Source organism: Natator depressus, chromosome 3 (genome assembly GCF_965152275.1).
Source record: "Natator depressus isolate rNatDep1 chromosome 3, rNatDep2.hap1, whole genome shotgun sequence".
NCBI lineage: Eukaryota > Metazoa > Chordata > Testudines > Cheloniidae > Natator > Natator depressus.
The window spans coordinates 52,862,774-52,875,821 of NC_134236.1; the positions used below are offsets into that span (position 1 = coordinate 52,862,774).

Below are 13,048 nucleotides of genomic sequence, written 5' to 3' on the forward strand. Positions count from 1 at the left end.
GCCACCACTGAGAACAGCTTGGCTCCATCCTCTTTGGAACCCCCCTTCAGGTAGTTGAAGGCTGATATCAAATCCCCCCTCATTCTTCTCTTCTGCAGACTAAATAACCCCAGTTCCCTCAGCCTCTCCTCGTAAGTCATGTGCCCCAGCCCCCTAATCATTTTTGTTGGCCTCCACTGGACTCTCTCCAATTTGTCCACATCCCTTCTGTAGCGGGGGGACCAAAACTGGACACAGTATTCCAGGTGTGGCCTCACCAGTGCCGAATAGAGGGGAATAATCACTTCCCTTGATCTGCTGGCAATGCTCCTACTAATACAGCCCAATATGCTGTTGGTCTTCTTGGCAACAAGGGCACACTGCTGACTCATATCCAGCTTCTTGTCCACTGTAATCCCCAGGTCCTTTTCTGCAGAACTGTTGCTTAGCCAGTCGGTCCCCAGCCTGTAGCGGTGCATGGTTTTCTTCCTTCCTAAATGCAGGACTCTGCACTTGTCCTTGTTGAACTTCATCAGATTTCTTTTGGGCCAATCCTCCAATTTGTCTAGTTCACTCTGGATCCTACCCCTACCCTCCAGCATATCTACCTTTCCCCCCATTTTAGTGTCATCTGAGAACTTGCTGAGGGGGAATTAATCCCATCATCCAGATCATTAATAAAGATGTTGAACAAAACTGGCCCCAGGAACAATCCCTGAGGCACTCCGCTTGATACCGGCTGCCAGCTAGACATCGAGCTGTTGATCACTACCCGTTGACCCTGACAATCTAGCCAGCTTTCTATCCACCTTATAGTGGAAGAAAATATGATAATTTCAGATTTTGTACTTGCCTGTTTTCATACTCATGGGGGAAAAGCATTGTTTTACAGAGATCTCTAGTAGTTCATTATTTGGAATAGCAGATCAACTTTTCTATAATAGTTTTATTGATCTAACAAAATAGAACAATTTTAATCTCAGCTGAAAACAAGAAAACTATAAACTAAATTTCAATTAACTAGTAGTGAAGAAGATTGTTGATTTTTTAATCATGTACATTGATTTCACATTTATATATTCCAGAGAAACAATTTCTGAAGTACAGTAATATATGCAACTCCCATGTGTATATTTTTGAAAAGCACAGTTATGCTCTTCTATTTTTTTTTTCCAATTTTAGACTTTAACTGGAAAATCAAAAGTCCAATACTGGTACAATATGCCTCACAAAAAATATGTTCATTTTTTTCTTTATCACTTTTTTATAAAAAGCCTTTTTTCCACATCAGTATAAAGACAACCCTTCCTTATGCTAATAGTCTTGTGGAATTCTATTCTATATAGTTTTATATTCTGCCTTCATCTCCTTTGTATCTGAACGTCTTCTGCTAGTACATCAATTAATGAGAGAAAAATCTTGTCACATGGGTTAATTTTCTCTCTCATTCTCTACCCATGGAGGAAATTTGTTCTTTAGTATAATGTTTCATCTTGGTACTATTTTTCTTTAAGTAGGTGCATACTACGATGTGTTTATGTTAAAGAAGGCAAGGACAAAAAAAGTGTACCTTGCACTTGAAAAAGAAGTTGAAAAGGCTTGAGAGAGTCTTTAAATATTGTAGGAGTTCATTCCAAAGTTTCAGACAATCCATGGAGTAGAGTTGTCCATCAGACAATCCATGGAGTAGAGTTGTTTCATCCTAGGGTTTTATATGATCTTTTAAATATCCTGGGTGCAGACCATTGGATACCTGCAATATAAAAATCAGAGACCTTGAACTTGATTCTGTGGAAAGCCTGTGTACAAAGTGGAGGGCAGGTTTGATGTGATCACTGTAGCCCATAGTGCTAATAAGATTCCTAAGGGCTGAGGGCTTCAAGCCCAAATATTGCATTCCCTCAGGGTATTATAGCCCAGTCAGAATGTGAGAAAGGCATCTATCACTGAGGAGAGGTTGAGACAAAGACTGCTAGGCAACTGGAGATGGTCAAAAGCATTACTCCAGATGTGTCACGTGAGAGCTTAATGTCAGCATGGATTTCAGGAGGACTCCAAAACTATGGACTAAATTGACATACCGTGGATATGTAGCTTAAATCAAACCAACAGATGACACTGTGGCTCCAAACTCCTTAATTCATTTTTCTTTTCCCACCAGAATCATCTTCCTCTTGCTTAGGTTGAGCTTCAATCAGGTATTCTTCATCTGTGAGCTGATCTTATCCAAGGACCGAGACATCTTGAAGATAATAGTGTAGTCGTACATGGCAAAGGATAAGTGCAGCTGGATGTCATCTGCATACTACTGGAACATGACCATCAGTTCTCTCAGAGGTTTCATGTAGATGTGGAATAGGACCAGAAATAGAACTGATATTTGTGGAACTATTCAGGTGAGAGGTTTGTTGGTGGAGGGACATGTCCAAAGAGTAATGGCAAACTTCTCCTCCGCCACCAGACTGCTCACCTGTGGACTTTTCCCTGTAGTCCTCCCTGCAGACATCTATCACCAATCTCAAGTGGAACTGCAGTATCTCACAGTCAGCAGCATTAAATGTTGCAGAGAAGTCCAGAGAATAGATGTCTGTCCTCTATCAACAGAAAGAGATCATCCATCAGTGCCACTAAATCTGTTTCTGTCCCATATCCTGGCTTGAAAACAGATTGCAATGTTATACAATGGGACTACTTGAAAAATAAAGCAATAGTGTGAAGTAAGGGTAACAGAATCTGGCCGTAAGGAGAAGTGGTATATGATATAATGGTCTCTATCTGTCCACCCCATTTTAAGCTTATGGGTGCTAGGAATTGTCAGAAACATCAATAATAATGTGAAGATTTTGTTTATTTCTGTTGTAAATGTTTCATTTTTTTCTTTCATCTGATTGAGCAATAACTTCTTTGTCAGTAATTTAAGCAAAATAGGCTAGAATCTTTTTTAAGCTCAAAAAGGTATTTTGCTATAAATTAACTGAGATATCAGATTTCACTGTCATTCAAATTAACACAGTTCATTTGATATATGTAGAATAGCTAAAAGTTGCTTGGTTAAAGATGCATGCAACTTCTGAAACTGATTAAGTCTGTGCTGTTTTAAAAATGTAACATCTGCATTTTTATTAATAACCTTTTGTGAAAGGAAAAACAATATGTATTTTACAGTGAAGAGAACGGTGATCTACATCCTGTCCCTTTATGTGGAACTTCTTATTACCCATTCTCCATGGTTCAATAGGATATACTGTTAGTAGAAATTCCCATAATTCTATTCTAAATTTTGCTTCTTTGTGCATATCCTAGGCATTGTCCAAGCATGAAACATCTAATCTGTGGCAAACAATGATGGATGGTTTTCCATTAATTTATAATGAGCCATTTTTAAAGTGCCTGTTCTGTTTTTTGTTTTTTATTCTTTTCTCTCTCTCTCTCTCTCTCTCTCTCTCTCTCTTTTTATTGGGGGAGTTGTTTGTTTAAACTTCATGTTTTACTAGGATTTTCTGGAAAAAAGTCAATGTTCTTTAAGAAAAAAACTGTTAAATGAAGGGCAAAAGAACAAACAAAATTGATTCTATGATGATTCATCTGCAACAGACATGTATTATAAAAGGATTTGGATTAGAAATAAATAGATCACAAAGTCTCTCTTGCATACTTTTTCTACCATCCTCCCTTTTTTCACCCACCTTATTTCTCTGTCTATTCTAGTTTTAAATTTTAACCCATAGGAGGTCTAACTGAGACCAACAGGTCCAAATACTACTCAAAATTGCAACTGTGAAGAAGGGGCGGGGGACAGTACTTGATTTCAGCACAATTCAGATGCAATATCATCAAGAAATGCCCACTGAAATTCTAGCAGGTAGGAAATATACCTGATTACTTGTTTCAAATTGTTGTTCTTACTTTTAGATGCACATGTCAAAACAGGGAAGTGGTGACAATGAAAAGGGCATGTCCAACCAAAAGAAATCCTAGCCACATGTCTTCACTGACATAGGAGAGATGAGCTCTTTCCTCTGGCTCTTCTCTTCATCCACTCCCATAACCTACCATCTCATCATCAACTTCCAGATATTCTGCTCCCTTGCACATCTTCATCTGCTCTCTTTCTTCCGATACCTTTCCTTCTAACCTGCCTCTTGAAACATGATATCATATCTCCAACCTTGGGGGGAAAAAAACCTTTGTTGACCTAATCTGTTTCTCCAAACACCAATCCCAGACTCCCTTCATTCAATCACCTCAGTTCCTTGGGTAAGTAGTAAGGTAGTTGAGTCTAAGCTCTCATTTTCCTTTCTTATAGTTTTCTCTGACATATTGCAGTCCAGATTTTGTCCAGCAAGAGTCAACAACTCTTCTTTCCAACGTAAATCTATTTTATTCCCATTCTTTTAAATTATTCCTCTGGCTTTCATACAGCATATTCCTTCTTCTCCTCCCTGAGTTTCCATGACTCTGGATCTTTCCTATTCTTTTACACCTCAGATCGCTCAGTGCTTCTTTTTGATGATTAAATTTTTGACCCCTTGACCTTCTGTCTCTGTCCCAAAGTCCTCTCCTTTTCTCAGACTAAGATCTCTCTAGCTTGTGTCACCAGTTACAACTACTGCTTCAATGCTGATGGCTGACAGATCTCTCCTTTCATCCCAGCCTCCAAACCACTTTCCATTCACAAATCTTTACTTGTCTCCATCATTCCCACCTATATATTGCAACATGACCTTCAAATCACTGGGTCAGATGCTTGGCCCAGAGAAAGTAAGAGACACAAAGGGGGCATAAAACAAGTATAAAAGGGTATCTGGGGATTCACGTATAGTAGCAAAGCTTCAACTCACTCAATCAACTCCTCTCCCTGTAGGGAGCAGAATGGGATTGGGGTGACATTGCTATATGTTTCAGCAATCCTGGTTTGGAAGAACAGTGTCTAACGGATTGTTCCAGACCATGTAATTTAGAGCAGACTGGGATTATTCTAGCATACTTATGCTGATGCTCTCCGCTATCCAAGCTCTTAGGATCAGGAGAGATGAAAGGAGAGCTCATAACTAATTTTACTTCCTGTCCCCAACTCAGCTTTGCCAAGAGAAATTAAGATAATTATATTTATATTTATAATTATATTTAAGATTATACTTATCTTCTCATGGTGGCTGGAAATAATTTCTGAGGGAAGATTATACATTCGCATAGATACACCTCAAACCAAAAAGAAAAGGATCTATGATTCTATGATAATTGAAATAACGGTAATGTAAAGAACCAATAAGGAAGTGGCAGAAATCTGATTAGGTTAATTGTTAGTATTAATGTTAATTAGTGTTAGAATACATTATAAAAGGAGGTTTCAGAGTAGCAGCAGTGTTAGTGTGTATTCGCAAAAAGAAAAGGAGTACTTGTGGCACCTTAGAGACTAAGAAATTTATTTGAGCATAAGCTTTCGTGAGCTGTATGAAAGCTTATGCTCAAATAAATTGGTTAGTCTCTAAGGTGCCACAAGTACTCCTTTTCTTTTTGCAGATACAGACTAACATGGCTGCTACTCTGAAACCTCAAATCAAGTTGCTCTCAGAAGTTATCCCTATCAACCATGTATGTTGGCCATGTAAAAGAAAACTTTTCCAGTGTGAATAAGGTACCTTGACTTGCAAAAATGTCCACACCATGTCTTGTTTGTTTAATTGTTGTGTTTTACTAAATAACTATGTTTGTGTAAAGACGTCACAGTGCTTTCAGACAACTGTTGAGTGAATGACAAAATGTGCTCTAGAATCATCAAAATGTTAGTGACTGTTTAGTACACATCATTGAGATGGGAAGGGGAGATGCACTTCGCCTAGAGGAGCTGGTGGTACATACTGAAATATGACAGGTAGCAGAGCATGTATTTCCAGTGATATGCAAGAGGATGTGAAGTACTGCAAAATAAAAACAAAACAATGCTTCTTGTAGCCATGGTCTACACTGGGGGAGGGGGAAATCGATCTAAGTTATGCAACTTCAGCTACGTGAATAACGTAGCTGAAATCGACGTACTTAGATCAACTCACCGTGGTGTCTTCTCTGTGGTAAGTCGACTGCTGCCACTCTCCCATTGACTCTGCCTGCACCTCTCATGGTGCTGGAGTACAGGAGTTGACAGGAGAGCACTTGGGGATCGATTTATTGCGTCTAGACTACATGAGATAAATCGATCCCCGCTGGATCGATCGCTGCCCACCAATCTGGCGGATAGTGAAGACATACCCTTAGTGTAACTTTGGAAATCTCCTTCCCAACCACATAAGTGTTTTAAGACAGACCAAGAACAAAACTTGCACAGGACTGTGTACTAATATAAAAACAGGCAAACTTCACTAAATAAGCAGCAAATCAAAAGTAAAGGCCAGTCAGAGGCACAACAGCCAAATCATAAAATGGTCCCGGTGACAGCTCTGCAGCAGCCAGAGGAAGAGCTGGCCAAGGAGCACAAAAGAAGTGCCAGCAAAAAAGCCAGATGCTGTTGGCAAAAAAAGTGTTCCAGAGTTTGATTTCTGGGACCAGTAAGTGCCCTATAGATGCCTTTCTACAGCTAAAGCTGTGGACTGCTTGTGGGGAAGACAAAATGGGTAGAAGAAAGGCAAAAGTATAAAGCAATGCCAGTAGCAACAGAAGGCAGTCTGAACTCAGCATTCAAATTACATCCATACCCCAATTTATTTTTAAATACCATGATGCTATGAAAAATCCAGTTGTTTGAAAATAAGCATATCTTAGGCATGCAACTTATGACCATAAATATGTACTCTTAGAATAAGAGAAATGTATGGTGAATCTTTATAAAACACCCACCCACACCCATGTCATATATATAAAAAAATATAAGGAGGCAGCTAAGCATATGTTTAGCGAAGGAAATGATCTGAACAGTTCTTCCAGAAGAGGAGGAAAACCATTGTTTGCAAGCTTGTTGTGAAAACATTACAATTAAGGCCATAATAACATGACAGGACAAGAAGGTCTTACAGATTTTGTGAACTCTTATTTACTATCTCATCAGAAGAGAAGCTTCTGTTGATTTGAAATCATTGTCTATTAGTCTCAGGTTGTTTGTGAAAAAACTACAGGAGTTCAATATGGAAAGGGCAGAAAACTTTGTTTGACAGAGCTGTGACTGAAATGATGATGTGTTCATACTTTGAGAGGGAAAGTTCCTCCTATGTGGGTTCCAGGTACGGTTAGATTAATTAATAATTTCTCTTTCATGGTCCTGGTGAGTCAATTAATGATTTTATTGATCTTAGTTGTCTTTGATGTCTTACGCTTCGTTGGATCAGGCTGATATCTTTCAATAGTGTTGTAAGAGTGCCAACATATAATAAGGTTTTAAGCTATTCATGGTGCAACCTAGCAGTTGTAATAGTTGTAGTAATTATGTGTAGGGAGGAAGAAAAATGAAATTGTGAATATAATTGTATGTATAAGTGCCATGCACTCATGTTATTTTAACAGTTTCTCAACATTGATTAGAATTGGGAATGAAAAGTAGTAGTAACAATGCTAGTTTATTTGGATGATTATTTTTGTAATCCTAAGAATAAAGGGCATGATTCAACAAGGTACCTAAGCATGAGTGTGCCTTTAACCACATGAGGTGTCCAACTGAAGTAATGCATGTGCTTAAACAATATGTTGAATCAAGACTTTAAGAACTTGTAGGCAATTATTCCACCATTTTCTCCAAGGAAGTTTACAGATTTGGGGCCTAATTAGAAAGAAAACAGAGCCCAACAATTCTAATATTTTGCTAGGAGAACAATTATAGATCCTTAAATAAAATTTGTAAGGCTGTCAGCCATGTTTAAGAAAATTATATGAATAAATAACACTTAGCATGTATATAGCAAAACAGATTTAGTTTAGGCAGTATGCCTTTAGCAGATCTAGGGTAAAATTTTCAGAGAACCTATGGACCCTAAGACCCACTTTGAAAGGTGATTTAGGCACTTAGGTACCTAAATCACATTGAAAGTCAATGAGGCTCCTAATTCACTGAGGTAATTTCGAAAAATGTACCTGTAATGTATTAATGAAGATACATGTATACCTCTGCTCTCTGCTGCACAGAATGTCTGACCTGGCCAAGTGTGTATCATGAGCCCTAATGCTGCTGCAAACAAAGGGCTTCTGTAGACTAACCCACCAGATCGGTGGGCAGCGATCGATCCAGCGGGGGTCAATTTATCATGTCTAGTATAAATGTGATAAATCGACGGCTGAGCACTCTCCTGTTGACTCTGGTACTCCACCAGAATGAGAAGCGCAAGCGGAGTCGACAGGAGAGTGTCAACTGTTGACTTACCGCAGTGAAGACACGGTGGTAAGTAGATCTAAGTACGTCGACTTCAGCTATGCTATTCACGTAGCTGAAGTTGAGTATCTAAGATTGACCCCACACAGTAGTGTAGAGAAGCCCAAAGGATTTCATAATTTAGCCCAAGAGATAGGGACCAGTGATTTTGGCTACAGTTCCATTCCAGTTTACAACCATGAAGTTTGGGAAGGACTGCAGTACATTGAGGACCATGAAGTATGTATCTGTCACAAATTGGTACATGACTAATGGATTCAAACTCTGACGAAGGGCAAGTATTGTCCAACTTAAGATTAAATATCGACTGTGTACACGTACTACTTCCCTCTACTGGGCCCAGCACCAAAAATTGTTAAACTGTATTGGCCAGTGACCTGAGGGTGGCATAACAATATACACTTGAAAAGATGTAACAGTCCACAGAGCAGAGATCAGCTGAACACCTAAAGAGATGGCCAGTGTGTTGCATGTTCCTGGGAAATCCAGATTAGCTGGGTATTTGGATGGCAATTTACCAGTATTCACAGAAAATATTAGATGTCGTATTTTCACTCACATGGTTCCCTCTACTAAGCAGCATTAAGGGGAGCACATGGGGATTTGTCAGAAAAGGGACTGAGAGGGTGTCTGGAGGGAATAAATGACTATGTAGTACCATAGCTAACAATCCCACTACCGGAAGAGCAAACAACATCATGATATGGGAGTGCTTGGAACAGAAGAGAGGAACGGAGAGCTGTGAATATCCCTTTTATTGGGCAATCTCAAGGTTTCAGCTGTTGTTCTTTTGAAGCCCAGTCCCATGCCACTCCTTCCACACAGCTAGGTGAACCACCTCACCTAGGAGATGGAGCAGTACATTATTTTGCAACAACAGATGAAGACATTTGTCACACTAAGCACCCCTATATTTACACCCTACACACTATTGTAATAATCTTTGTACAAAATATGCCTTGTGGAGAACCATTTGAAAGCTAATAACTCATTGATCTTTAGTATTCTTGAATGATGTATGTATGTGATTGATATTAACAGTTATGAATATATACTGGAATTAATCATTAAAATGTGTCCAAGCCAGACATCTCAGGAGGAGCTGTTGAACAAGTCTATTCTAAACAAGGAAAAATGTGTTTTCCTCAATTTACATATAAGCAGTAAACAGACCCCTCAAGCTAACAAGGGGTGGAAGCAAACCCCACACTAACAAGTGGAAGAGAAGACAACATGGCATCTACACCCAGCAGGAGAGAGAAGCTTGGTCTGGGTTTTACTTTTCAAAGAAGAATCCATTTCAAAGGTTTATTGATCTATAAATACAGGGGCAAGGGGGTGTCCTCAACCTCAAGAGATAAGCAATTGATTCAACTGATTGTACACAATATTACTGTATTATGAGAGTGTACAGAGTGAGGACTTTTCAGAAAGCTAATGACATACTGGTGATTAATATAATTGTGAAACATATGTATGTACACTATGTAAGGAATTATGGATACTCATTGATATTAGGCTGTACAGTCTGCCCAGACAGGAGAGAATGTCACAGTTATCTGCCTGTCTACTATGTAAATTAAGCCTGGTAGAATCAGAAACAATGGAAGCTCCATTAACACAGAAATCACAGAGGGGGATGGGAAGTCCAAAGGAAGGGAAGAAGAAAATTAGGTAATCCTGCATCTGGAAACAAGTTCATTGAACTTTGGAAGATATAAGCAGGATAGAAGTCATTTTTGCATCCATCACTAGAAAGACACAAGAGGCCAGAGCTCTTGCAAGTTGAGAAAGATGGTTTCTTCAACCAAGGGAAGTCTCTGGAATTGAATATGGGTGAGAAACTTGCTTAGGTTGCAATCTTTCACCTAAGATGACAAGGGAAGCTATCACTCTGTTCTTTTGTGGAAGGACCTGATTGATAGAAAAATCAGTCAAGGTTGTGAAGAATGACTGGTGAGAGAAACCATCTGGACCAAAGCTTGTATCTTGGTAGATTAAGTTTTAGACTTCTAGAAACACACTTTTTTTTTTACTCTTAACTCTTTCTATCTTCATTTCTTATACTTGAATACTTGTATATTTTGTTAATAAAATGTATTTAACTTTTACCATAAATCAACTCAGCTCTGTGTTTAAAAACAAGGGTATATTTACCTCAAATTAAGTTAATAAACTGTGATGTGTTTGTGTGTCTTTTGAGGAACAAATCAACCATATTATTTCTCTGAACTGCCCAGGAGAGAGATGGGCATTGCAGAGCACATGGTTTTGGGAAAATTCAGGACTAGGCATGTGTTGAGATCACCCTGCAAATAGTAACCAAGGCTGGTGGAAGCCAGAGTGGGGCTGTAGACAGACTGTTGCAGTCTGAGCTGCTGACCCAGGGATGTCCAGCACAAAGACATTCATGTTGTGACCTGCATGCTGGTAGGTGGGTTGTGAGAGTCCCAGATTGGAAGCTACAACAGCAAAGCATCATGAGGCACCCAAGGTTACAGGACAGGCAGTGACAGAACTCCTGACTGGCCTGAATTGCACCCCAGAATGTGACAACATTTTCACTTTATTTTTCCCTATTAGAAAGTTTTTTTGTGGCCAGAGGAACCCAAAGGCCTTTATTAGGATATGATGTTATTTGGGTAGAATACTGTGAGGTATTCCAGAAAAGATGGTACAGTTGGAATCAGTGACAAATAGTATTTGCAATTTTCAAGGATCCATCTGGCTGTAAAAGCCTGGAAGCATAATTTAGAGTTTATGATCTACTGAGGATTAGAATGAAGGACTTAGTAGTAGAAACAACAAATAAATGTCAGGCTTTTTGAAATTATCCTTTGTCATCTACTGAAATTAGGGTGGGATGGAGTAAAAAACAAACAAACATTTTCCTTGGTCCATAAACTGAACAGCTTTTTTTGTATAGGAAATTAAAAATAACCCCAGAGGATTCAAGTTTATTAATTTAGTAAACTTCCTTATTTTAAAATGCTCAACTATTAATATGTATTTTATAAAAGTGTATGTGCTCGGGGAATTTGTAATCAAGTAGCTGATGAACTTTTGCACTGTCAGCAGCAATGACATGTCAATAGCAATGGAATCAGAAAAATGAGAGGCTTCACTCCAAGAATATTTGTGGATCATTTCATATTTACAGTGAAAGGCTTGGTACAAATCTTAATTATCCTAAGTATATAGAAAGATTATCAGAGAGGTTTTTAACAAAAGTGCAACCTTTCTTGGTGATGGTTTGAACTGCCGCCTCTCAGGTGAGTGCCCTACCCACTGAGCTATGAGAGATTCTAATGCAGGAAGTTCCTCAATCTCTCCTGCTGAACCTGATGCATTGTGGACACATAAAGAGTCATTGGTGCCAGCGAGAGAGCAAGAGAGGACACAGGCAAGAAAATGATGCTATAGCTTAGTGGTTAGAGCAGTCACGCAGGATCTAGTCCCCCTGCTCCAATGACTCTAATTATTTATCATCCTTCTACACACACACACACACACACACACACACACACACGGTGGTTTTCTGTGACCTCACCCGAGGGGTTAGATCCAGCAGACTTGTTCAGATGGTGCCTACAGGATGAGGCCCTGCATGCAATTTAGGCAGCCAAACACCCATCTTCCCCTGATTTATGAATCTCTCTGGCATTTAGGTGGGAGATAGATATCCAGATAACTAGAGGCATGCTCAGAGGCAAAAATATAGGTGGCTAGGAGACTTTTACTGCAATAACTTAGGCGGTGAGTTTAAGTGCCTACAGTTTTCAGCAGGAGTTTGTGCATTGTAGTGGTCCAACACTGGGATTTAGTTGCCTAATGCAGTGACTTAGGTGCCTATATCCTTTTGTACACCCACACCTATGTGTGTGAACTGTGATGTTTGTTTAATATTTTAAACTCCTTCTGTCTATCTTTCTATTTTATACTTATCTATTTTATGCAATGTGCCATGCACATTGTCAGTGTACAACAAATAATAAAATTGTACATCACAATTCTCTTATGTTGTATACTTTCCAGCATCCAAGGCTATATCTGTTTGAATTAACATCCAACTTTAGAAAGACCATGTTAGTATTGATATAATGAAAAATGAAGCCAACACTGGCTTTAGCAGTGAGTAACAAATACTGATCGCAAGTGACAACGGTTTAACAGTGCCAAGTGATGGATTTTACAAATGAAAGATATATTGGATTAGATTGAAATAAAGATTTGAAGCTGATTCATATTTTTTCTGTTAAAAAACAGTACGGTTCTCTTCATCAGATCCTGACCCTCTCTCTTATTTTGGCTGTAACTAATGGTCAGGCTAAAATATTACTTTGTCAACTTCATCCACAAGGTAGTAGCAGTGTTATAACCTCAGAGACCTGTCCATGTTACTTAGGATAAACGTGCCCCACCCCCACTGCCTCTATCCCCAAAACTTCTGCCACTAAGGGGCACATACGGTAGAAAGAGATTCCATATTTTCTTTGATGAGCTGCAGTTCCAGACTGGATTACCTGCTAAGGGTTTTCAATTGATTCATTTGTTTCACTTGCCATCTGCAATTAATTACTGCTGCTGATTTCAAATGAATACATCAGTACTTGTAGCACTGTATCCATAACAGAAGTTGTTGTTCATCTCTGTGCAGTAATTTGAAATTCACCAAGTACAGGTGTAAATGAATAACTGGGAGCATTAGTGTGTCAT

General features: G+C 39.0%; 1 protein-coding gene across 1 annotated transcript in view; it reads right to left on the reverse strand.

Annotated features, from left to right (window-relative positions):
- Window positions 1–12,347: 12,347 nt before the first annotated feature.
- The window catches only part of LOC141984481 (protein eyes shut homolog), a 785,366-nt gene continuing 784,665 nt past the window's right edge, over window positions 12,348–13,048 (reverse strand). Inside the window, exon 22 of the mRNA XM_074947561.1 lies at window positions 12,348–12,402. Coding sequence (XP_074803662.1) covers window positions 12,348–12,402 — 55 coding nt within the window. The remainder of the gene's footprint in view (window positions 12,403–13,048) is intronic.